This window comes from Hyla sarda, chromosome 4, assembly GCF_029499605.1.
Source record: "Hyla sarda isolate aHylSar1 chromosome 4, aHylSar1.hap1, whole genome shotgun sequence".
NCBI lineage: Eukaryota > Metazoa > Chordata > Amphibia > Anura > Hylidae > Hyla > Hyla sarda.
In genome coordinates, this window is record NC_079192.1 from 223,502,841 (window position 1) to 223,530,442 (window position 27,602).

Consider the following 27,602-nt stretch of genomic DNA (forward strand, 5'->3'; position numbering starts at 1 on the left):
GCCACTATTGCAGACTTTCTGCTAACCCATTGAAGTCAGTTTGATGCTTACCGTGCCCAGATCCGCCCTGCGGTTCGGCCGTAATCTTCTCTTTTCGTTATATGCTAATTAGGTGCTAACTTGCACCGGCTGGGCTAAGTGGCACTCTGACATCAGCGTTTTTGGCCGCAGTGCCGCCCAGCTCATCAATATTCCTCCCCTCCCTCCCGCCTCTCCCTCTTCTCCCCGCTCTGTAATGAAGAGGCTCTGGGATGGCTATGTAATGGAGGGGGCATGACGTCCCAAAGCTCCAAGCTTCCGTGTTCAGAGCACAGTGGTGCCAGCTCGGAGATTGTGGGGAGGGGGGGTCTAAGCTGCCGGACCTTCCACGATCAGACATCTTATCCCCTATCCTTTGGATAGGGGATAAGATGTTTGGTGGGGAGTACCCCTTTTTAATGACACCACATAAACAGACTCTATTGGCTATAATGAGTCTCTTGGGTTTCCATTATTAGACTAGACAAAATATCACATGCTGCTCTTTTGTCTGATATTTTGCTGGAATCTGATGAAAGCTAAGTAATGGAACCTCAGATGCAGATGGGAACAAAGCCTTAGATTGATATGTTATGTGGAGATCCTTACAAGAAATGTTATTTAGCCTTAATGTCTCTTGTTTTCTATATTTAAATTCATAGGGTAAAAGAATAATTGATGACGAAGGAGTAGAAGGCATCAATGACATGTTTCACGAGAATGCAATGTTGCAAACTGAAAACAATAATCTACGCATGAGAATTAAGGCTATGCAAGAAACAATTGATGCTTTAAGAACAAGAATTACACAGCTCATGAGCGACCAGGCCAATCAAGTTCTTGCTAGAGCAGGTGAGGTATACATTCATTTAAGACAATTTTCATGTCATACTGTTGTTTTATTTGTAGACTTTTTTGTTTCTCAGTTTGTGTCTTGTGACACATTAGTTTGTTTTCTGTATTTGCGATCAGTGTATAGAAAACTGATTTAGTATATGAAAAGGCACTACTTACTTGTCTTGGGAACCTATATTTAATTGTCCATGGAAATTGTACTGTATAAGGCAGAATGTCTTTACATTTATTTTGCATCCTTATCCTTTCCTGTAATTGTTCAAAAAAAAAAAAAATTTTTTTCCTTTCACATTTTTTTTGGGGGGGGGGGGGGGGGGGGATCTATGGCTGTCTGGATATGGAGTCACACTCAAAATCAAAGTGAAAAACCACACTACAGGCTGACCCAACTTTGTAATGTCCTTAAAACAAATAAAAATAAGGCTTAGTAGTGTGTGTCCTCCACGTGCCCAGATGACCTCCCTACAACGCCTGGGCATGCTCCTGATGAGGTAGCGGATGGTCTCCTGAGAATGTCCTCCCAGACCTGGACTAAAGCATCCGCCAACTCCTGGACAGTGGATGGAGCGAGACCTGATGTCCCAGATGTGCTCAATCGGATTCAGGTCTGGGGAACGGATTGATCTAAGGAATCCAGATTGAGCGGGGTGGGGTCTATGATGTTTTTATTTATCAAAACACAGCATCCTCTGTGTGTATTTTTTGATTTTACAATAGGTGTCTCTAGAGGATTTAAAATGCCAGAAAACATGTACAAAATAAACACCATTAAAAAATGTTTTTTCTTTTTATAAAATAACCTTTGTTATTCAGGTTTATATATGCAGTCCTTTGTTGTTTGTTCTATTTCAGATTTTAGCATATGAAGTTTTTACAAAAAAATTAAAAAATACATTCACACTAGAAAAAAAGCAAAACAGAAAAAAAAATAAAAAAACTTTGACAGATCATTAATACTGGAAAAGAGGTCATTTGGTACTTTTATCGGTAACTTGAGTTTCTACATTTTTACTACCTGCAATATGTGTAGACAGTTGGTAAAACCTTGTGAAGATATTCTTGCGGAAAGGCAACCCTCCTTTTTATTAGTTGCAGGAGGGGGTGACAAGTTCAACCATTCCTCCTTTTTAAATTTGGATAGGGAGGAGATTTGATGAGATCCACAGTTGAGTAAAGAATACTTGCGTCTTAATTTTAAGATGGTCCAATATAGAACAATAACTGAGGCACCTACCACTGGAAACCACATCATCCATTTCCAAATATTTTTTAAGCCCCTTTTGTTTGAAATGGTTTAAAAATATTCTTGAAGTTTACCTTTGTATAATGTTGCAAATGCCACAACATGTCTGTCTTGTCTGTGTATATTTTGTGTTATCTAAAAAAAAAAAATTTTCTCCGGCTTTTCTTGATCCTAAAATAACTGGCTTTACACTGCCGGAGACAACTGTCAGTGTGAATGTAGCCTTACAGAGCTCCCTTTGCCCTATCTACTGTGTTTCCCCGAAACTAAGACACTGTCTTATATTTATTTTTCCTCAAGATGGCTTATTTTCAGGGGATGTCTTATTTTTATTAAGTATGGTACAACAATACAGAGACCCACATACTGTTGCTGGTTGGTCCGGGTGAGAGAGACCCAAACTGCTGAGCAAAACTTCAGGCACAGCTTTATTCTTCCCCCTGAGGACCAATAAAGCAGAACTTTCTGTTCCTCACTAAAAGGAGACTTTTACTTTAACTTTCTGTCTCCCTCTATGCCGCGTCTGGCAGCACGAACAGAAAGACCGGGACCTGACAGGGGGAGCCAACCTTGTTAATGGGGCTGCCGGCACCTCTCTGGTCATCTCCGAGATAGCAACTGTCATGATGGGGCAGATGAGAAGGGCTGCCCATCTTCTTTACCGCTCCGCACTTGAACGCTTAGCCACGCCTACCACTATGTCTTATTTTTGGGGTATGGCTTATATTTCGCCAATGCTTAGAAATTCTGCTACGGCTTATTTTATGGGTATGTCTAATTTCCAGGGAAACAGGATACATGTTTGTGACTACTGGATGTAGTTGCCAGATGAGCCAACTGTTTTACAAACTTCACACAACTCCTCTTGACTTTATTGTGAGTTGCGTGAACAGCATAGCACTGCAAACTATGCTTTTTATGTAACTCTTTAATACTCAACCGGAGTCAACTTGACTGTTCTTGGCTTCCCAACCACCTCCAGAAGCCGCAAGTAGGTCGGAGGGAGCAAGGCAGCCCTCTTAACAGTATATGGATACCCCTTTAAGGGTAGGGTAGGGCAATCCAGCACTCCAAGCAGCCACACAGGAGCCTGCAAGTTGCCGAGTGCACTCGAAGTGTAGTCAGACATCACGGAGCAGCTGCGACTCGCAGGCCCCTGTGTAGCTGGCGGATTTCTGCTGCAAGCAGGCCAGGGGGCGGGGCAAGGTGGGGGGGGGGGTTTATTAGACACGGGGGTCCAGTTTAATGGCTTTAAACCAATCTCGCTGGCGGAGGACGGGTTAAACCCGGTGGGTTGCTGTGGGCAGCCAGGACCCACAGCTAATACCAGGCATGGACGATCGGACCGATACAAGCATTAACCCTTTAGGTCGGTTGATTGCGGCATCTAAAGCAAAAGTAAAAGAATCCTGGCAGCTCAGCGGAGCTGATCGGGACTATCGCGACAACATCGTGATTAACATCGAGCTTACTGGACAATGGGAAGGTCCCCATCTGCTTCTCCGACGTCCGATCGGCGATCTACTGCTCCATGCCTGCAGGCTAGAGCAGCAGATCGCCGGTTACACTGATCAGTGTATGCAATCAGAAAATTGCATGTTTTAGCCCCCCTAAAAAATGCAATTTTCATTAACCCCTTCCCTATTAAAAGTTTAAATCACCCCCCTTTTCCCATTTTTTTTAAATAAAAAATTTATATAATCATATGTGGTACCGCTGCGTGCGCAAATGTCTGAACTATTAAAATAGAAGATTAGCTAAACTGCACGGTTGATGGCGTACACGCAAGAAAATACCAAAGTCCAAAATTGTGCATTTTTGGTCACTTCATATACCATAAAAATATTAAAAAGCGATCAAAAAGTCCCATCAAAACAAAAATGGTACCCATAAAATCTACAGACATAAAATGAGCCGTGCACTACTTCTCTACCTCACAGGAAAAGTGGACACAGGGATTTTGCTCTATGGCTTTGAGGCCAGGATTCCATTGAGGTTTTTTATCCATCATAAAAAACACCAGAAAAACTGTCCCAGCTTTTTCCTGCGTTTTGTCAGTTTTTCTTGTGCTTTTTTTCTTGTATTTTTGCTGGTGTGTGGAAGCAAAAAAAATGAACAAAACTTATTTTTTTTCCTTTTAAATCTAGATACGTTTATGCGGAGGACTGTGTCAGATTTTTTGGATTGCGATGATGAACAGCGTTTTTTTTTTTTTTAAATGTCAATAAAAGGTTTTTTTTTTTTAATAAAATTTTTTTTTCATTGTGTTGTGTTTTTTATAATTGAATTTTCAGGCTTAGTAGTGGAAGACGTCTTGTAGACATAATCTATTACTAAGCCGGGGCTTAGCGTTAGCCCCCAAAACAGCTAGCGCTAACCACCAATTATTACCCCGGTACCCACCGCCACAGGGGTTCCAGGAAGAGCCGATACCAACTGGCCCGGAGCGTCAAAAATGGCGCTCCTAGGTGGTAACAGGCTGGCGTTATTTAGGCTGGGGAGGGCAAGTAACAATGGTCCTCGCCCACCCTGGTAACGTCAGGCTGTTGCTGCTTGGTTGGTATCTGGCTGATACTGCAATAATTAGGGTACCACACACTTTTTTTTTTTTTAAATAAATAAAAAAAAAACGCATATGGTTCCCCCTTTTTTCAGTATCAGCCAGATACCAACCAAGCAGCAACAGCCGGACGTTACCAGGGTGGGCGAGGGCCATTGTTACTGGCCCTCCCCAGCCTAAATAACGCCAGCCTGTTACCGCCTAGGCGCGCCATTTTTGATGCTCCGGGCCTGTTGGTACCGGCCCTTCCAAGCACCCTTGTGGTGGTGGGTACCGGGGTAATAATTGGGGGTAAGCGTTAGCTGGTTTTGGGGCTAACGCTAAGCCCTGGCATAGTAATGGATTCTGTCTATAAGACAGCTTCCACTACTAACCCTGAAAATTCAATTATAAAAAAACACGGACACATTGAAAAAAAAAATTTATTTAAAAAAAAAATCACTCCCCCACAGCCCTAGTTAACCATTTTATTGAAATAAAAAAAGCTGTTCATCGTCGTAGTCCACCGAATCTGACGTAGTCCTCCGCATTCACGTATCTGAAATGAAAAGAAAAGAAAGACAAGAAATATGGGTTAGTAAATTTTTTGTGCTCTCCCCTGGGAAGAGCAAACCTAATGCAGCGTTTTCCTAAACAGGGAGCCGCCAATTGTTGCTAAACTACAACTCCCATCATGGGGGGCTGTAGTTAAGCAACAGCTGGAGGCACACTGGTTGCAAAACACAGAGTTTGTTACTTAACTCAGTGTTTCCCAACCCGTGCGCCTCCAGCTGTTGCCAAACTACAACTCCCAGCATGTACGGTTTGTCAGTGCATGCTGGGAGTTATAGTTTTGAAACAGCTGGAGGCACACAGGTAGGGAAACACTGAGTTAGGAAACAGACAATGTTTCCCAACCAGTGCGCCTCCAGTTGTTGCAAAACTACAGCTCCCAGCATGCCTGGGCAGTCGGGGCATGCTTGGAGTTGAAGTTTTGCAACATCTGGAGGGCTACAGTTTGGACACCACTACTTAGCGGTCTCCCAACTGTTCTCCTCCAGTTGTTGCAAAACTACAACTCCCAGCATGCCCTTCGGCTGTCTGGGCATACTGGGAGTTGTAGTTTTGCAACAACTGGAGGCACACTGGTTGGGAAACTCAGTGTTTCCCAACCTGTGTGCCTCCAGCTGTTGCAAAACTTCAACTCCAAGCATGCCCAGACTGCCCAGGCATGCTGGAAGTTGTAGTTCGGAATGGCTGGACTGTCTGGGCATGCTGAGAGTTGTAGTTTTGAAACATCTGGAAGAGCACAGATTGGAGACCACTGCACAGTGGTCTCCAAACTTCGGCCCTCCAGATGTTGCAAAGCTACAACTCCCAGCATGCTGGGAACAGCGGGACTTCTGCCAGTCGCCCGCTGGTAACAGCGGGACTTCTGCCAGTTAACCCGTGCGATGCCGCGCATCGCCGGTTTAACTGCATGACATATATAAATGTCATGATGCATCTGGGAGTCCCAGACGAAGGTTGCGTACCGAAACGTACGTTGGAGTGGTGCTGTCCCGGTCTCTGCCGATTGCTGTTGTACTCTGGTATATCGCCATACTGTTTTGTATCCCTGCAATGTTATGTTTGTTTACATGCACACTGCACTTTATTTTGCATGCCATATATTTTTTGCTCTCACTGTGAGATTTATATACATGTTTTCTACATGCTGCTAAACATCCTGTTTTTGCAAATTTGTGTGCAAGATTATTTTATCATTTTTATCTCATTGTGGTGGATCCAGTAATATATACACTATATACAATCCAGCCTTCATTGCAGAGCCGGTGACACCACCTTTTAGCCTTATTCCTCCTTGAAAAATAATATTTTTAACTAATATATATACAATTTTTATGTACTTACATTCTACGGAATTAATAAAATGATATATGTTTTATAAGTGACTCCGTTTTTCTCTTTCTTGTTATTTGCTATTTCTGTTTGGAGTTCACATACCTATAGCCAACACTAGTACCTGGATTAATCGATAGTGCTTGGTCACTTACATACTGCTTAGTCATAATAATTTTTCACTTCCAGGTCTTAGTTGTCCGTTTGGGTATTATTGATTAAATGTGCATGTAAGAATAAGTTTTGTACAGTTTAGGCCCCTTTCACACTGCTGGTATGCTCTGGCAAATTCGTCCGTCAAACTCCTTTTTTATTTTTTTTTCAGTTTGCCGGTCGTAATTTTGCCGGAGCATACCGAAAAATAACGGGTCCCGATGGACCACATTGTATTCTATAGCCGCCGTTATTTTAGAAGAAAAAGATGGTTCAAGCATTATTTTTTCTCCGGCTTTTCTCAATCCTAAATTAACGGGCTTCACACTGCCGGAGACAGCAGTGTGAATGTAGCTTTATTTTGATGCAAGAATAAACTGAAAGACACATAGTACAAGACACATGAAAGAGTGAAATAACTTGCCACTACTGAATATCACTTACTCTACAAAGCAATGGGGCGGGGCAACATATTTTTTTTAAATCAACTGGTGTCAGAAAGTTAAAGGGGTATTCCAGGCCAAAACGTATATATATATATATATATATATATATATATATATATATATATATATATATATATATATATATATTTATATATCTATATATTTTTTTATATATATATATATATATATATATATATATATATATATATATATATATAAAATATATATAATATAAATCAACTGGCTCCGGAGTTAAACAGATTTGTAATTTACTTCTATTAAAAAAATCTTAATCCTTCCAATAGTTATTAGCTTCTGAAGTTGAGTTGCTGTTTTCTGTCTAACTGCTCTCTGATGACTCACGTCCCGGGAGCTGTGCAGTTCCTATGGGGATATTCTCCCATCATGCACAGCTCCCGGGATGTGACATCATCATTGAGCAGTTAGACAGAAAACTTCAGAAGCAAATAACTATTGGAAGGATTAAGATTTTTTTAATAGAAGTAATTTACAAATTTGTTAAAATTTCCAGAGCCAGTAGATAGATAGATATATATATATATATATATATATATATATATATATATATATATATATATATATATATATATATATAAGGTTTTGCCTGGAATACCCCTTTAAACAGATTTGTAAATTGCTTCTATTTAAAAAATCTTAATCCTTCCAGTACTTATCAGCTGCTAAATGATCCACAGGAAGTTCTTTATTTTAATTTAGTTTAGTTTCTTCCTGACCACGATGCTCTCTGCTGACACCTCTGTCCATTTTTGGAACTGTCCAGAGCAGGAGCAAATCCCCATAGCAAACCTCTCCTGCTCTGGACAGTAGTTCCTGACATGGACAGAGGTGTCAGCAGAGAGCACTGTGGTCAGACAGAAAATAAATGTAAAAAGAAAAGAACTTCCTGTGGAGCATACAGCAACTGATAAGTACTGGAAGGATTAAGATTTTTAAACAGAAGTAATTACAGAAGTTATTTACAAATCTGTTTAACGTCCCTGTTTATTTAAAAAAAAAATTGTCACCTGAGTACCCCTTTAAGTGTGTATGTGTATATGTTCCAGCGTCACTTCCAAACAGCTGAAGATACTTTAATAAAACTTGGTACACATGTACTTATATGTCAACTATAAACAGGATAGATAAATTAACCCTATCCCACCCCCATGTGCCAGGGTCTGGGTTTTTTGTTTAAAGTCCCATGTAAGTCTATGGGAAATGTATGTTCCAGCATAACTTCCAAATGGCTGGAGATATTTTGATAAAACTTAGTACACATGTTTCTTGTAAATCAAATATATGATAGTTAAATTAACCCTAACATGAAGGATGGTGTTTTTGTCTTATGTACCATTCCAAGTATATGGTACCTTATTCCACAAGCTCTGCTCTGCATCTCCTGGTCCGTGCATCACCTAGTATCACTGTAAAGAAGAAAGGGTTTCAGACGTCAAAAACATTAAGCCCACTAGCCAAAAGCTTTAGAATATGCACTTGTCAGCGGTTAAGAGCAGGGGCATTATTATTAGCAGGGACATTATTATGATTATTATTATATAGGTGTCTGGTATAGGAACAAAAAAAAAAAAGTTGTGTAACATATTCTCCTTAGTCCTCACTTTCTGCATATGTAGAAATTGTGTGAATTGATAAGTGATGTCTGCAGATTGCACAACTGATAACTGCAAGGCAATTGTTCTCTAAGATCTGGTAGTTGCTTAGCAAAAAACAAATGTTATACATTCACATCTGTCTGTTGCTTTATGATTTCCTGTTGTAGCAACTTTCTTTTGTCTGCTAAGGTATATTTAGAGGATGTACTTTGCTCTTCTGAGCTTTTAGTTTTGAAGGGTTAAAGGGTTGTAGATAAAAGTTAATGTGTAAAGCAGGTTTCGGTTGGATGATGGTAAAGTTAGGCCTGGCTGTGCACATATTTGAAGTTGTTTACGTTATTTCTACAGTTAAGCTACCTTCTCCTCCGCAACAATGTTTTAATACTAAACTTTTATTTGCAGGTGATGGTAATGAAGAAATAAGCAACATGATACACAATTACATCAAGGAAATTGAAGACCTACGGTAAAGTGACAAAATCCACTGAATTTCAGAAACAGTATTTTTAGAGTGATTTGAATAATTTTGTTTTAAAATGATCATGTAGATGCAAACTAGTTTTTCATTAATGGCAACCCAGCTGTAATACTGCATTAACTTTGCTTATGCCTTGTTGCCATCTACTGGTGATACTTGGATATTACAACTGTAAAAATATTTTCAAGACACTGTGTGGCTAAATAAGAAAAATATGTCCAAGACAGGCTTCAGACAGTAAAAATATGGTCACTTTTAAACATTTGTGATATGACTACAAGACCTGGGCCTCCTCTGGTTTAAACTTAAAGGGGAACTCCGGTGGATTTTTATTTTTTTTCCAAATCAACTGGTACCAGAAAGTTAAAAAGATTTGTAAATGGTTTCTATTTAAAAATCTTAACCCTTTCAGTACTTATCAGCTGCTGTATACTACAGATATACTACAGAGATATTTGTGAAGTTTTCTGTCTGACAACAGTGCTCTCTGCTGACACCTCTGTCCGTGTCAGGAACTGTCCAGCAGAGCGCACTGTTGTCAGACTGGAAAGAACTTCACAAATTTCTCTGTAGTATACAGCAGCTAATAAGTACTGGAAGGATTAAGATTTTTAAATAGAAGTAATTTACAAATCTGTATAACTTTCTGGCACCAGATGATTTGAAAACCTTTGTTTTCCCACCTGATTCCACCTGAGTTCCCCTTTAAACTGTTCCAGGATCCTGTGGAACTTTAACATTTCACTATTTAGTGTACTGCACAGTCGGAACCATCATGCAGCTGCTTGTTAATAAATACAGTTTGGCTGAGTTTTTTTTTTTTTTATTATTATAAAGAAACATATATACCATATATATATATATATATATATATATATATATATATATATATATATATATATATATATATATATATAATTATTCCCTCTCCAGGATGTGCTCCTAGTTTTTTTATCTGGAAATATGGGGCTGGGGGCAGTTTAGGCTAGGTTCACATTGCTGTTTGCATTTGACCTGTGCAAACTCCGTTTTGCTCTGAAACGGGTCGGTTGCAAATGACTACTGCCTGGTCCCGATGGACACCAGTCACTTGCGTGGGGTCTGTTGGTGATCGGGTATTTTTACAGGACTTTAGCGGAGAAAACAATAGTGCGTGCACTATTTTTTTTTCTCCACCAAACATGACAGAACTGCCGGCAGAACTCCTCATAATGGAGTCCAACGGCAGTGTGAAAAAGCCCTTAGAAATGCTGCTGTATAAATTCATGAAAATCAAAGTGTTAACTTATTTAAAAGGGAACTCCGGTGGAAAACAATTTTTTTCATATCAACTGGCTCCAGTAAGTTAAACAGATTTTTAAATTACTTCTATTTAAAAATCTTAATCCTTCCAATACTTCCCATCTGCTGTATGCTCCACAGGAAGTCCTTTTCTTTTGGAATTTCTTTTCTGACCACAATGCTCTCTGCTGACACCACTGTCCATGTCAGGAACTGTCCAGAGCAGGAGCAAATCCCAATATTAAACCACTTCTGCTCTGGACAATTCCTGACATGGACAGAGAGCACTGTGGTAAGACAGAAAAGAAATTCAAAAAGAAAAGAACTCCCTCTGTAGTATATAGCAGCTGATAAGTACTGGAAGGATTAAGATTTTTAAATGAAAGTAATTTACAAATCTGTTTAACGTTCTGGCACCAGTTGATTTAAAAAAAAAAAAAAAAAATTTGCACCAGAGTACCCCTTTCAACTACATAAATACCAGTGAATGGTTATTGAAGGTCCTTGATGGAAACTGCTATTGACATTGTTTGTTTTTTTTATAACTTTTTTTTTTTTTATTCTTTTGTGATCAGTGCAAAATTGTTAGAAAGCGAGGCTGTGAATGAAAATCTTAGAAAGAGCTTGTCAAGAGCGTCAACAAGAGCCTCTTATTTCTCTTCTCCATTCTCTTCCTCCTTGATTCCTGTTGAAAAGGAAACCACTGAAATAATCGATATGGCTAAAAAAGACTTACAAAAGTTAAAAAAGATTGAAAAGAAGAAAAAGAAAAGGTATTGCCATTTGCATTTTATATTTTTTTTCCACTTGCCATTTCTTTTTTGATCATTGTTATGAATGTACATGTTATTCCATTCATCTCATTTCTGACCCTGTACAGTTACATGCATGATTTAATCAGCACTGTAATGTACTAGCATTGTATGATAGTAACCTAGATACTGAATGTTGTACAATGCATGGATTGCTTGTATGAATTAAAACATAGACACAGAATTATTATTCTGAGATAAAAAGTCCCGCATGATTAAACCATAGCAATCTTAATTTCTCCAATTGCACTGCTAAAATGAAAGATGCACTGTGATTAGTTGCTTTAAGAAGCAAGGAAAGTTTTTGTCTTCACACTGAGCTTCATGTGTTCTGTGCTTTTTAATTGACAATGACACTGGATTTCCCTCTTTTTAAATTAGTTCTATAAACCCTAATGTGTACCTGGCTTGTCAATCAACCTGCTGTGTGAGCCGGGGGCATGTCATAGAGTGTCAGTGCACAGAGGCCTGATAGTCCTCAGTGCACAGAGGCCTGATAGTCCTCAGTGCACAGAGGCCTGATAGTCCTCAGTGCACAGAGGCCTGATAGTCCTCAGTGCACAGAGGCCTGATAGTCCTCAGTGCACAGAGGCCTGCTTGTCCTCAGTGCACAGAGGCCTGCTTGTCCTCAGTGCACAGAGGCTTGCTTGTTCTCAGTGCACAGAGGCCTGCTTGTCCTCAGTGCAAAGAATCCTGCTTGTCCTCAGTGCACAGAGGCCTGCTTGTCCTCAGTGCACAGAGGCCTGTTTGCCCGCCCACACTTCCTGTATTTGGTCTCTGCACAGACACACACTGGCAATAGCTGCAGGGACAAGCCAGGCTTTCTTTCACCCAAAAAAAAATACATATAATGTTATCTACATAATGAAAAAAGTTTTTGTAAATGACAGGTACACTTTAATAATATCATGGCTCCGACTGTCTGATGTTGTCCATAGTAACCATTCACAGCTCAGTATTCATATGTTAACGAGCTCTGGTAAAGTGAAAGCTGAGCTATGATGGGTTGTTAGGGCAAATCAGGCAGTTTTTGTCAATAAATCTAGGCCCTTGTGTCTAAACCTACTCACTTTTTTCAAACTCTATACTTGCAGTCAGTGAATAAAAAAATAAAAAGAAGGCTGCATTGAGAGGCTGAATATGTTGTGATTTCCTGCTGCTCTTACAGCTGCTGTGTTTGTTACATTGTAGTAGCAGTAGTATTAAGACTTCAGCCTGGAATCCAGGACAGGGAAAGCATTTGTGTTGTTGCTTTACGAAGCTCGCAGTAGGATTGTTTCCATGTTAAAGTGTACCTGTCGCCAACAAAAACTTTTGCTATAATGTAAATAATACCTTTTATATGTAGATTTGTAGTATACATTGAATAAAAATTGTGTATATTTTTAGGTGAAAAAATGCTGTCCCTGCAGTTATTTCTTGTGTGTGTCTATGAGGAGTCCAAATACAGGAAGTGAGGTCAGGAGAAGCAGGGCTCTGTGCAGGCTTCTAGCTTGTCAATCAACATGCTGTGTGAGTCAGGGGCATGTCATAGAGCCTCAGTGTACAGAGCCCTACTTGTCCTCAGTGTGCACAGAGCCCTGCTTGTCCACCGAAACTTCCTGTATTTGGACTCCTCATAGAGACACACAAACAATAGCTGTAGGGACATATATACACATTTTTAGCCAATGTATATTACAAATATACATATAATGGTATTATCTACATTATATAACATTTTTGTTGCCGATACAAATAAACTTTAATATTTACCACACTGAATTACTTGTGTGGTTCTGCTGAAACATCTCTGGAACAAATAAAAGTTTCAACCTTAAATTTCTACAGCAGATTTTTTGGGTAAAAAAAAAAAAAAAATGTCAATTGTCTTGAAGTATAAGAAATGAAAGGAAGAAAAAAATAAAAAGTATTCTTTCTCACTTTAAAGGGGTATTCCGGTTATGTAAAACTTATCACCTATCCACCGAATAGGGGATGGGTGTCTGATTGATCTCCAGAACGAGGACCTTACCTTGGAGTGCTCTGACCCCCACCTTCCAACAAACTGGTCTCAGCCATGGCCCACTCCAGTTACCTGCCGCACCAGTTTACTCCGAGGTAAAAAATGGCCCCCTTTCTTGAGATTGTAGGCGGTATCCTGTGGATAGGAGATATGTTTTACATTACTGGACATCCTCTTTAAGTTGTAAGTCTAGTTTTGGGCTCTAGTCCGTCAAAGTGCTGAAACAAGTTCAATGAAGGGCAAACCAAATAAAGCCATGTATGAAGGTTCTCCGTTATAAAAAATAGGTTATGCAAACCAAGCATATTAGCCATCTCTTTTTAGGGTAATATAACCCAAAGTAACTAGTTCTTTTTAGGCAGCTGACAGAAAACACAGGTTTACTGTTAAGTGAAGCACAATGTAGTCACAGCGTTGGAAGGAACCGTATTCATTTCTAAATTGTAAAGTTATTGAATGCGCTCCCTCAGGATTTCATAATATGTTTTAGGAGAGTTAGAGGTCATAATATACAGGGTTACATGTTTTTTTTCAGCCCACGCACTATGAAATGTTCTATTATTGTTTTTCATCTACTGAGTGGACCTCATCACTATTCTAGAATATTACATTGTAACAAACCCAGGAGCTGTGATTGATTTGATTAAATGTGCCTGTTTAGTGACTACACATAGGAGAATACTATATAAGCCCATAACCTTTCATTATACAGTCATTTAGCTTTATTAACCGAAAACAAAACCCTTATAAGCCTTAGCAATCTTATATGAATATTAGTAATTGTCAGTATCCTGTAGGCTTTTAAGGAGCTGCAGTGCCAGTGTGGGGTGTGTTTAGGTAACTTTAGAGCAGTTGAATTGCAGCATCCTTTTTTCCTATAATTTTGATGGATGGTTAATAGTTAAAAGTGTATAGTTCAGTGTATATTGTGAAAACTAAAATGATTGCAATAATTAACATAGCCCCACAGAATTAGATATGTAGTTTTAGTTTATTATTTAACAAGAAATAAATATTCTAGTAGGCATTTGCATGAAAGGTTTTCTTTCACCCTAGAGACCATGCACATGTCATACAGTCTCATATATCATTTCTAGTTTTAAAAAACGAAAAGAAAAGCGTTCAGCTCTAGATGATGCACAGAGCTTAGCTGAAGAGGCAGTGCTGAGCTGCAGCATACATGCCTCTTCCCTGCCTTGACTGACTGATGTACAGGGCTTATCTTCCTGTACTGAGCCATTGACATCAATCATTTAAGGTGGAGATAGGAGAAGGTATTCATTCTGTCGCTTAACACTCTCTTTGACACTTGAGCTCTAAGTATTATTTAGGGTTGACATTTTCTCTTTAAAGCTAAGCTCCAAGATAGTTGGTTAGGCATAGGTGAAGAATTAAATTTGCACTATATTTTAGTACTTTTCATAAACTTTTTATCTAGATTTGTGAGATCACAACAACCAGCACACATTGGTTTTCTGTGAAGATCAGAAAATTAGATGCATTTATTGAAAAAAAAATTATTCAATGTTAAAGGGGTACTCCGCTGCTCAGCGTTTGGCCGGGAGCTTGTGAGGTCATAGCCCCTCCCCCTCATGACATCATGCCCCACCCCCTCATGACATCACGCCCCACACCCCTTAATGAAAGTCTATGGGAGGGGGCGGGAGGCTGTCATGCCTTCTCCCATAGACTTGCATTGTGGGGGCGGGGCGTGACTGCATGGGGGGGGGGGGCTATGACATCACAAGCTCCTAGCGCCGGCTCCAGCATTCGGAACAGTTTATTCCAAACGCTGAGCAGAGGAGTACCCCTTTAAACCTGTGTATAGCAGAAAGGGAAGCATGGTATTCTGCATGTTTGTGGACATGTCTATGGTAAGGGAATCAACATATCAATGTATGCCATGTAAAATCCTCTGCAGTTGTTGCTGAGCTGCCGATTACATTATTCGAACAGGCTGACATCATCAATAATGGTTTTTATACACTGTATTAAAAGTTTAGGTGAGCAGTGTGTTATGTCCTGAGGAGTGTGTTAAATCTTAATAAACCTACAGTTCTGTATGACTACTGTGCAGCGATCCCAAAGGGTTGCGTTTTCGGAGCTGTGCAGATTGAGCTCCTATCTCAGTTTTGAACTTTCCATGCACATTGATGCTCTTTTACTAGCACTATGTGATATTATCACATTTTGTTTATGATTATTTTCTTTGTAGAAAACACAGAAACATTTTGTGTGGAAATTTATGTAGACATTGTTGATCCAATAAAATACTTAAAGGGGTTATCCAGGAAAAAAACCTTTTTTTTAATGTATCAACTGGCTCCAGAAAGTTAAACAGATTTGTAAATTACTAATGTAAAAAAAAAATCTTAATCCTTTCAGTACTTATGAGCTGCTAAAGTTGAGTTGTTCTTTTCTGTCTAAGTGCTTTCTGATGACACCTGTCTCGGGAACTGTCCAGAGTAGAAGCAAATCCCCATAGCAAACCTATTCTACACTGCGCAGTTCCCGAGACAAGCAGAGATGTCAGCAGAGAGCACTGTTGCCAGACAGAAAATAACAACTCAACTTCAGCAACTGATAATTATTGGAAGGATTAAGATTTTTAAATAGATGTAATTTAAAAATCTGTTTTAACTTTCTGAAGCCTGTTGATATATAAAAAATAGTTTTTTCCTGGAATACCCCTTTAATGTATACAGATTTTGCAGCTCCAGTAGCTATGGTGCCTGAGACTAGCATTTGTGGACCAGATTTTGCACGCTGTCTTATAGTAGGAATCTCTGTTGCCCTTAGGAAGCAGTTAGAATTTAGCTTTGATTTTTTATATTGCACTAGTAAAATAAAAGCTAAGCTATGATTGGTTGCTATGGACAATAAAGAAATTACTATACAACAGCTAGATAAATGCCTCCCTTATTTCTTGCACTTTTAGTGGGAATAGGCATGCAAATATGTATGACTTTTCTGATCTTCTATTGCACATATACTGTAAAAAAAAAAACTATTCCCATATTGAATATTTACATTGGCCTAAAAGATTTGAGATTCGTTGTAAGATACTGTTAGTGGTAGTAGGTGTAGTGAGAACCCCACCTTCTCTTCATTTTATTCTGTAGAGGTTCTGGTGGTAAATTCATGCATAAAAGTATGTATTGGTTAGATTCACTGGGAATAATTCTGCAGAAAGTCTGATTCCTAGTCCCCACTGAAAACTGCCAGAAAATCTGCACCAAATTGCACTGATTTTGATTTAGATTAGTGGCTTTAAACTTCAGTAATATACCCCCAGGACTTCCTTGACAATGCTTTCCTAGCTCCCCCCCTATGTATGCCAAACCTCGAGTAATGATGCTTCATCATATGACTGTTGTAGCCTATGATTGGCTGAAGTGGTTACATGTGAGATCACATCACTGACAGAGGCTTGGGATTCAGAGACTAGCCTGGCAGAGGGCCAGAAAAGCATTTTCAAGCAAGTGCCAAAAGGATAGGAGTAGAACCCAGACTCAGTTATAGGAAAAACATTTGCACCATGACGTGACCGATCAATGACATACAAGAAAGCCTTTACTTGGGCGCCTCTTGCCCTTCTACCCAGTTACAACATGCTGCATTTAAGGGAAATTTCTGACACTCCACAAACAAACAGACTAGAATTTGTATCAATAACATTTGTGGAAAAATACCAGCTTAAGTGCTTTGTGTGAATCTAATGCACTGTAACCTCTTATTGCAGTATGTGGAGGCTAATGTTTACCTCTTGTTGTAACAGTATTGTTTCGGTTGTCTCTTAACACCATTTGCTGGTAATGTAAGGCTGGGTTCACATCACGTTATTACCTATACGGGACCGCATATGGCAGGGGGGAGCTAAAACATTGCGCTCCCGTATCCCATATGCCGCCCGTATGTAATTCATTTCAATGAGCCGACCGGAGTGAAATGCTCAAAAAAGTGTCCCAGGGCAAAATTGACAATAACAACCTATAAGGGGTGACCCCCTTATGGGGACAACCCTCACTAGAACCCTCCCTATAAAATATTTGCTTTAATTGCTTTGTTTAATATTGATTAAAGGATAAGGGTGGAAATGTTGTGTTGCTAGACAGAGAGACCTATGAGGACATGGTCCATCGTCTGTTAGACGATCGAGATACATATAAAATTCTACCCAGTGATCTGACACAACTATACCTTTCGGACCTGAAGTCCTTGCTTGATAGAGCCAGAGCTGAGCAACTGATCACTGAGAAGGAGATGAAATACATCTTTAATCCTCATCCTGTGATCTCCACCTTTTACGCCCTCCCCAAAACCCATAAGCCAATTAATCCAGTAAAAGGACGCCCGATAGTCTCGGGCACGAACAATCTTACACAGGGAGCCAGTGCTTATGTGGATAGGATCCTGGCCCCATTTGTTACCTCCCTCCCATCGTATTTAAAGGACACGAAGGACACAGTGACTAAGATTAATGATTTGAGTGTCACACCAGGCACTTTACTAATGAGCCTCGATGTTGAAAGTTTATACACTAATATTGAGCACCAATTAGGTATCACAGCAGTTAGCACTTTCCTAACCACACGTAGTACTCCCTTTCAGAGGCATAATGATTTTGTCACTTCACTTCTAGATTTTGTACTCACTCACAACTTTTTTCTCTTTGGGGGTACCCTTTACCGTCAGGGGAAGGGTACCGCCATGGGGACGACGTGTGCACCTTCTTTTGTTAATCTTTTTTTGGGGTGGTGGAAACGCACTGTTGTTTTTGGGGAACTTCACCAACACTTCACTGAGCACATTTTATTTTGGGGGAGGTATATTGATGATATTTTGATTTTTGGGTATGGGGACATTACTTTGTTTAGGGAATTTGTAGGCAAACTCAATGAAAACAACATTGAATGAGGTTCACCTCGGAGGAGGGTGGCAGAAGTATTAATTTTTTGGACATTACAACATACATTGATGATAATTGGAAGATCCAAACTAACATATATAGGAAGCCTACTTCAACCAACAGTTTCCTTCAGTGGAATAGCTGGCATCCGGGACCACTTAAGCGGAGCATACCGTATGGCCAGTACCTATGAGCAAAAAGGAACTGCTCACGAGAGGCAGACTTTCAGGCTGAGAGCAGGAACCTTATGCAACGGTTCGTTGATAGGGGTTATCCTAAGAAACACATGCGACGAGCATATAATAGAGTCAGAGCTCTGGACAGGACTGAACTGTTAAACTCACAGAAGAATGCTGATCGGACAGATAAAGTCATAAGATGCATTGGCACCTTTGATGGCTATGCCTCACGGGTAACAGAGATACTCAACCGGCACTGGCATGTATTAAGGCTCGATGCCGACCTACAAGAGGTCATTGGCAGTAGACCTAGTATTACATATAGGAGAGGGGCTAATATCAAGGACATATTAGTACATAGTCATCATCATAAAAAAGAGGAGACAACAACAGGTCAAACCTGGCTATCGAGTCCGCCCCCCGGTTCATACCCATGTGGCCATTGTACTATGTGCAGATATATGCACAGGATTAAGAAATTTCGCAACCCAAGCGATGGTAGAGAATATGATATAAGGCAGTTTTTAAATTGCAGTAGCCGCAATGTAACCACGTGCACTTGCCCCATGTTATATGTAGGGAAAACTACACAAGAGCTAAGAAAAAGAGTCGGCAAACACATAAGTACAATTAGGACGGGGGCTGATACCCCTTTAGCCCGCCACATTAGGCTGAGACATGCGAACAAACCTGACATAGTGAAATTCTGGGGCCTTCGCCAACTTACGTTGGGCCCACGCAAGGGGAACATAGACAGACTATTGCTACAAGAGGAGGCGAGGTGGATTTATCGCCTTAATACTAAGAACCCACGTGGTTTGAATGAGGACTTTACATATACTGGGTTCCTTGAGTGACAATGTATTACACTGTATTATTTAGGAACCCCATCTGATGGATGCTTCCAGACGCCCCAACAATACTTGGGTATATAGGTTGGATAACCTTAATGGATATAATTCTCTTTTAGTGATATCTTAAATAAACCTCATGACATTGATAATAATGTAGTTACTTACCTGGGGATGGCTATCCGTGTGGTAGTATGGCGGGTTGGAGTGAAGTGTCGTGGTCAAAACACAGTTGGCTGTCCTGATACCTGTAGAGACAATATCATCGACTGGCTATAGAATCTCGGAGCCAATGAAGTAGCCTAATAATGGCTGATTAATACCTACCCTGGTTGTCCTCGGATATGGGACACTGGGGGATGGGGTGGAGACGGAGTCCACCGGAGCATCAGGTAGACTGTAAGGAAAAGAGCATGCAGGAGATTAGAAGTCTTGGATTACCATAAGAATCAAGGATAAAAACTGATTGACTGGCAACCTATCATATAAACAGGAGACATATGTAGGTATACACCTATTGTGAGGACATATCATCAGGACCACGTATCCATCTGACTCAACTGTATGAATAACAATTGAGTGTAGCCTGTTTAGATACCAGGAGCCCGCTGACCATATTTCATATTTTGTTTGTAGAACAGTAATACATATACCTTATCCCCCCTATATCACCATTACAATACTCTACACCGGCTTTTCCTGTGTTAAAATAAGCCAAAGGGCTGTGTAATGGAGCCTTCTCCTGATTATCTTCACTTGGATGCTCATAGTCATCACCCTGCATCAGTTACAGGTCTCAACAACAGCCAGACAGACATATATAAAACTGACCACCACCTTACATCAGACATAGCTTTAGAGATCAGCTTGATCGGCACATATAGAGTTAACTTAGCGGTTCACATGGTAACAGCAAACAATCCAGATCTACTCACCTCGTCATGGGAGTGGAGCCCTCTGACATGCGCAGAGAGGGTTGGAACTGGCGCTATCGGTGAAGTTTTCCCGCATGCGCGAAGTAACGCGCAAGTACGGGACTAAGCATTGAGCTCTCGCGTTATTTAGGAGGTAAACAACGGCCACATGCAAAGATTGGTATGGGATTGGCCACGGTAATACCGTGAGAAGCGCGACTATGACGTCCTGCTCGCCGATTGGCCTCTCCAGGGACAGGAAGTACCGGCCACCAGAGCCTTTATAAATACCTGTCGGGCGTTTGGAAGCACAGTAGCCTTGCAACCCTTGACAAAGGTGATTCGTCACCGAAACGTCGGGGAGGCCTACGGTCCGAGTTTTAGTTAGCGTGGTACAGGGGATCTTTAGGAACAAAGGAGTGAGGGACAGCGGAGCACTAGTGGACACTGGAATTACCAGTGGTCCACAGAGTGGAATTGAATACATGTGCAGCTGCCCCGAACACCCTTTAGTGTGTGAATTCCTTCACACCTGATCATATACATTCCCCTACCACTGCAGATTTTAACTTTTTTTTGGGGTCACATATTTTAATCAATATTAAATAAAGCAAATATTTTATAGGGAGGGTTCTAGTGAGGGTTGTCCCCATAAGGGGGTCACCCCTTATAGGTTGTTAATGACCGGAGTGAAACGCTGACTCCGGTCGGCTCATTTTTGCCCCGTATGCGGTCTTCCACCGGACCTCAAACCGTGGTAGACTACGGTTTTAGGTGTGGTGGGAAAACCGCACACAGGGCAAAAATGAGCCGACCAGAGTCAGCGTTTCACTCCGGTCGGTTCATTGAAATGAATTACATACGGGCGGCATTCGGCAGGGATACGGGAGCGCAATGTTTTAGCTCCCCCCAGCTGTATGCGGTCCCGTATGGGTAAAAACGTGATGTGAACCCAACCTAAGACAGTGTAGAGCTCACTGTAAGCATATTGCCCATTGTAGTGAATATTTACAAATTGTTAACAATATTGTGCAGTGTGTTTTTATTGATGGCAGCAAGTTCATGCACCATTCTTACCTTTGTAACTTTCATTGTTTGTCTGGTCTGTCCTTCATTGGTTTGGCTTCCTATACTGTACTTCTGCTTTTGAAGGCTACAGCAGCTCCAAGAAAACAATCAAGAAGAAGGAAGGTTGGAATTCTCACCTTTGTCTCTGTTTCTTTGATTTCTTCTTTTTTTTTTTTTTATTACCGATTTATATGAAGAGAAAACCTAACCAGTACACTTCTTAACCCAATAAATGGCATTATGTTCCACAAATGTCTTATGGAGCAAAGTGTTTGATTTATTTTTTCTTTTTACAACATATTTGTTATCGGTGCTGCACACAACCCTTGACCTTTTCATTCTAAGGCAAAGCTGCTATTGTGTAACCAGCGAGAAAGTGATATGTTTGGCATATTGCTATATCCAAAGAAGTGTCTTCTTGTCCTGTTTATGTACAAAATGTTACACATTAACAGGCGCTACTTCTACAGGAGCTCCGTGCAATGTTCTGCAGCACATTTACATGTTATACAAGTTATACAATCTAATACTGTTACAAACACTTTGCACCAATGAAATAAAATGCTGGGTTTTCTTTACCTAGTGGAGTTATATTGTGTGCTTGGAGTAGTTTATGTTGAATTAGGTTACATAGCCACTCTTGCAGAAAATATAACCAGAGGATTAAGCAAGGACTATCTTATTATTTTAAAGCTCACTGCATAAGGTGCTGATATTTCAGGTAAAACTTGTCTGTGCATAAAGCGCTAAATACTTGGCTCTGATACATACAGGTTATGGGTAACATTACTATGGACCCTGGGTTGTGTCAAGGTGACTGTTACCAAGACAGATGAATTTATATAGCAATTTCTACAGCCAAGTCAGCTTGCACATTTTTCTGTCTGATATTGCTCTTATCATGCAAAAATATCAGCCCTTAGTGCGTGTGGCCAATGTTTTCTACATCTGTACTAAGGAATTCTGCTGTTTTTCATCCACATATCCTTTTTGATCTAACAATACTTTTTTGTTTTACTGCTTTCTAGAAGAACAGTGACACACAATTTAATTTTGCTTCCCCTACATTCCTGCTGTAATCTTAAATTCTCTTTCATTTTTTCATTTATGATGTGCTTTGTGACAAAGAAATATTTTATATTAAAAAAGTCATGTTTTATGTCATAGTGGCACATCACAGCTATTTGTCCATTTCACTCTACACAATTCAACCGATTTTCCTCCTAAATGGACATAAAGCTTGTGTATTATATAAAGACTTATACAAATAGTGCAGACTTTGTTTTGCGAAAATAAATATCGGAGTTAACATCTCAGTAACCTGAACCTCCGCCCACCTGCTCTGGGAGAACTACAAATTTATAAATGAATCCTGCAGAGCAGAAATCTGCAGGAAAATGCCTATATTCAAGTTATATAATGGACAGAAATAGTGTGGCTTCTTATGTGCTTACAAAGGGCAGCTTATCCTAAAAAGTCACCTGAAATGACAAGTACACTTTAATGACCACCGATATGCATTTTTATTGTAGAAGTTAAAGGAGTTTTCTAGGTAAAAACAATAGCTGGCCTGTTAACACGGCCATTGGCACCATGCTGCTCACCTATTGATGGCCTGATGATAGGCCAATAATAGTTTATTTCTTTATTCTAGAGTGCAATAAAAAGGTACTAAAGTATGATGAGTGCATAGGAGGTTGTGCAGCTGGTGGGTCAGCACTGTAAGCATCCAAAAGAGATGGCAAAACTGCTCAGTACACCCACAGCACTCATATAAGCGCTACGTATAACATGGAGTTAGCGCTGCTTCTGTGATTGCTGGATGACAGGCCATATACCTTGTTGGTGGTTATAGGGAAAATAAGCAAAAAATAAATTATATTATATTGTGATTTGGCAAAAATGTTTGAGCTATTTCTCATAAACAGTAGTTAAGTGGGTTTCAGGTTATTAGATTTCTCTGAGAAATTTCTGTGAAGTCATAAGTTTAGTCAATGTTTTATTTGTATATGGATATATCTGCAGCACATCAAAAAAATATGAATGGTGTTCTCATTTAATGTTAGTTGAATTTTCATTGACTTGGCAGAATGCAAACAAAATGCACCATGCAATCTATTTTAAGTATTTCCTGTTTTTACTGTAGTGTTGTAAAAGATGAAAATGCAGACAATGAGAAGTCTGAAGAAAGAGAGCTTACTGAAAAAGAATCAAATGAGCTAGATATTGTAAGTATAGACTATTACATCAATAACGAATATGTGAACTAAGAATCGGGGAAATATCATTTTATTTTATTTTTTTTCCTTTTTAGAAGCCTTCTTTTTCAAGGGGTCTTTTTGTGTAGGTGTGTGTATGTATATATTTATTTATTTATAAACATATTCACACCCACTCACTGGGGCTTACAGTCTAAATTCTAAATACACCTATCAATATTTTTTAGAAGCATTAAAGGAAACCAGAGTACCCAGTGGAAATTCATACAAACTAGGGGACAATACACAGAATCCTTGCAGATATTTTCCTTGGTGGAATTTGAAGAGAAGGCCCCAGGGCTGCAAGGCAACAATGCTTACTACTGAGCTGCCGTGTTGCCCATACTTTAGACTAAGAGTGTTATAATAAAACTAGAACATGTTAAATAAAAAAATGCAACACCCCCTGTACAAAAACTGTTTCCCTGCTTTTTACTAATCCAGAAGGTGAAATGGTGTTTAAGGGTACATTCCCACACGGCGTATTTGCTGCGTATTTGCTGTTGCGTATTTTATTTTCTCTGTCGAAGTCAATGGGTAGGAAAATACGCAGCACCAAATACGCAGCAAATACGCAGCAAAATACGCCGTGTGGGAACGTACCCTAACATAACATATATGCAGAAACATCAACAGTCTTTTCAGTGGTTGTGTCTTGGCTAACCCCAATTTAAGACACAACCCTTTGCAAAAAGAAGTGCTGAAATTAATAAAAACAGAAGCATTTTTGTAATCCTGGATAGCTTACCTGTCAGATCTCACAAAAAAATATATTACTCAGAGCCTAATCCTGACCATGTACATCTAATTTTTATGGCTCCATCACCTATATTTATTATAAAATACCTCTTTTCTTATCTCACAGTGTTAGAAATCAGGGGTGGCGTGTCCCTCCCTTGTGGTGGTGGGAGGTGATTGGTGTGTCTGCTCATGCAGCCCTGTCCATGAGTCATCTCTTGTCCATGACTTATAGACAAGCTGATGCTGCTGCAGGAATGGTTAGTTTCCCAGTAGGTATGCGGACCACTAGTGGTTGGATTTTCAGTGGCGTTTTTCTTTATTAAATAGAACATTTTTTTTTTAAAGAACCATATTAGAAAAGGTCATTAACCCCCCGACGCAGGACGTAAATGTACATACTGGTGAGGTGGTACTTAACGCATTAGGACATACATTTACATCCTTTACATAACCATGCGCGGCACTTACCAGGGAACCGCAGATAATGGCTGACATCCGCGATCTCGCAGATGTCCGCTATTAATCCCTCAGATTCCCTTATCAATACAGATCACAGCATATGCTGCAGTGCGGTCACTAAAATGGATTATCGGATCGCTTGCAGCGCTGCCGCTGCGATCCGATTATCCAGGACGGCAGACGGAGGTCCCCTCACCTGCCTCCGCTGCCTTCCACGGGTCTTCTGCTCTGGTCTGAGATTGAGCAGACCAGAACAAAAGATGACCGATAACACTGATCAGTGCTATGCCCTATGCATAGCACTGAACAGTATTAGCAATCGAATGATTGCTATAAATAGTCCCCTATGGGGACTATTAAAGTGTAAAAATAAAAGTAAAAAAAAGTAATAAAAAAAATATATATCCCCTCCCCCTATAAAAGTGTAATCATTTTTTTTAAATAAACATATTTGGTATCGCCGCGTGCGTAAATATCTGAACTATTAAAATATAATTTTTATTATCCCGTACAGTGAACGTAAAAAAAAAGTCCAAAATTGCAGCTTTTTTTTTATAACATTTTATTCCAAATAAAATTTATAAAAAAATGTATTAAAAGTTTTATATATGTAAATGTGGTATATAAAAAAATCACGGCGCAAAAAATGAGCCCTCATACTGCCGCTTATACAGAAAAATACAGAAAAATGAAAAGGTTATAGGTCAGCAAAATAGAGGGATTTTAAACACACGAATTTGGTTTAAAAGTTAGCGTTTTTTTTTTTTTTTAAGCGGTATAATAATAAAGTGTGCAATCATGGGTATTATTTTAATCGTATTGACCTGCAGAATAAAGGAAACAGGTCTATTTACCGTAAAGTGTACAGCATGAAAACGAAACCTCTCAAAATAAGCAAAATTGCGGTTTTCTTATCTATTTCCCCACATTAATAGTATTTTTTTGGTTGCACCATACATTTTATGGTAAAGTGAGTGAGTGTCATTACAAAGGACAACTGGTCGCGCAAAAAATAAGCCCTCATACTAGTCTGTGGATGAAAATATAAAAGAGTTATGATTTGTAGAAGGCAAGGAGGAAAAAACGAAAACGTAAAAATAAAATTGTCGGAGTCCTTAACCCCTTCAGGAGCAAGCCCATTTTGGCCTTAAGGACCGGAGCGTTTTTTGCACATCTGACCACTGTCACTTTAAACGTTAATAACTCTGGAATGCTTTTAGTTATCATTCCGATTCAGAGATTGTTTTTTCGTGACATATTCTACTTTAACATAGTGGTAAATTTTTGTCGATACTTGCATCCTTTCTTTTGTCGATACTTTGCATCCTGAAAAATCCGTAAATTTGATGAAAAATTTGAAAATGTTGCATTTTTCTAGCTTTGAAGCTTTCTGCTTGTAAGGAAAATGGATATTACGAATACATTTTTTTTGGTTCACATATACAATATGTCTACTTTATGTTTGCATCATAAAATTGATGAGTTTTTACTTTTGGAAGACACCAGAGGGTCTTCATATTAGAAATACCCCATAAATGACCCCATTATAAAAACTACACCCCCCAAAGTATTCAAAATGACATTCAGTCAGAGTTTTAACCCTTTAGGTGTTTCACAGGAATAGCAGCAAAGTGAAGGAGAAAATTCACAATCTTCATTTTTTACACTCACATGTTCTTGTAGACCCAATTTTTGAATTTTTACAAGGGGTAAAAGGAGAAAATTTTTACTTGTATTTGTAGCCCAATTTCTCTCGAGTAAGTACATACCTCATATGTCTGTTAAGTGTTCGGCGGGCGCAGTAGAGGGCTCAGAAGGGAAGGAGCGACAAGGGGATTTTGGAGAGTACGTTTTTCTGAAATGGTTTTTGGGGGGCATGTTGCATTTAGGAAGCCCTTATGGTGCCAGAACAGCAAAAAAAATCCCTCATGGCATACCATTTTGGAAACTAGACCCCTCGGGGAATGTAACATGGGATAAAGTGAGCCTTTATACCCCACAGGTGTTTCACGACTTTTGCAAATGTAATAAAAAAATTATAATTTTTACCTAAAATGCTTGTTTTCCCAAAAATTTTACATTTTTAAAAAGGGTAATAGCAGAAAATACCCCTAAAAATTTGAAGCCCAATTTCTCCGGATTCAGAAAACATGCCATATAGGGGTGAAAAGTGCTCTGCTGGTGCACTACAGGTCTCAGAAGAGAAGAAGTCACATTTGGCTTTTTGAAAGCAAATTTTGCTCTGGGGGCATGCTGCATTTAGGAAGCCCCTATGGTGCCAGGACAGCAAAAAAAAACCCACATGGCATACCATTTTGGAAACTAGACCCCTCGTGGAACGTAACAAGGGGTTAAGTGAACCTTTATACCCCACAGGTGTTTCACGACAAATATTTTTTTTTACCTAAAATGCTTGTTTTCCCAAAAAAATTAAATTTTTAAAAAGGGTAAAAGCAGAAAATACCCCCCAAAATTTGTAACACAATTTCTCCCGAGTACGGCGATACCCCATATGTGACCCTTAACTGTTGTCTTGAAATACGACAGGGCTCCAAAGTGAGAGCGCCATGCGCATTTGAGGCCTAAATTAGGGACTTGCATAGGGGTGGACATAGGGGTATTCTACGCCAGTGATTCCCAAACAGGGTGCCTCCAGCTGTTGCAAAACTCCCAGCATGCCTGGACAGTCAACGGTTGTCCGACAATACTGGGAGTTGTTGTTTTGCAACAGCTGGAGGCTCCGTTTTGGAAACAGTGGCGTACCAGATGCTTTCGTTTTTATTGGAGAGGGGAGGGGGGCTGTGTAGGGGTATGTGTATATGTAGTGTTTTTTACTTTTATTTAATTTTTTGTTAGT

At 39.7% G+C, this 27,602-nt stretch overlaps 1 protein-coding gene and 1 long non-coding RNA gene across 9 annotated transcripts in view; one reads left to right on the top strand and one right to left on the bottom strand.

Moving 5' to 3' along the window:
- KIF21A (kinesin family member 21A) overlaps positions 1–27,602 on the top strand; it is a 186,443-nt gene that overhangs the window by 82,225 nt on the left and 76,616 nt on the right. For 6 of the 8 annotated variants that reach the window (XM_056573651.1, XM_056573652.1, XM_056573650.1 and 3 more), the window contains exons 9-13: positions 681–870; positions 9,193–9,256; positions 11,125–11,322; positions 21,372–21,410; positions 23,434–23,515. In XM_056573651.1, the coding sequence (XP_056429626.1) occupies positions 681–870; positions 9,193–9,256; positions 11,125–11,322; positions 21,372–21,410; positions 23,434–23,515 (573 nt within the window). The remainder of the gene's footprint in view (positions 1–680; positions 871–9,192; positions 9,257–11,124; positions 11,323–21,371; positions 21,411–23,433; positions 23,516–27,602) is intronic. The other 2 variants (XM_056573647.1, XM_056573649.1) reach the window with 1 other exon arrangement.
- On the bottom strand, positions 918–20,734 carry LOC130369021 (uncharacterized). Its single transcript, XR_008892645.1, has 4 exons — positions 19,633–20,734; positions 19,474–19,553; positions 8,548–8,601; positions 918–1,122 (listed from the first exon to the last, which is right to left on the bottom strand). It is a non-coding gene; the product is annotated as an uncharacterized LOC130369021 (long non-coding RNA).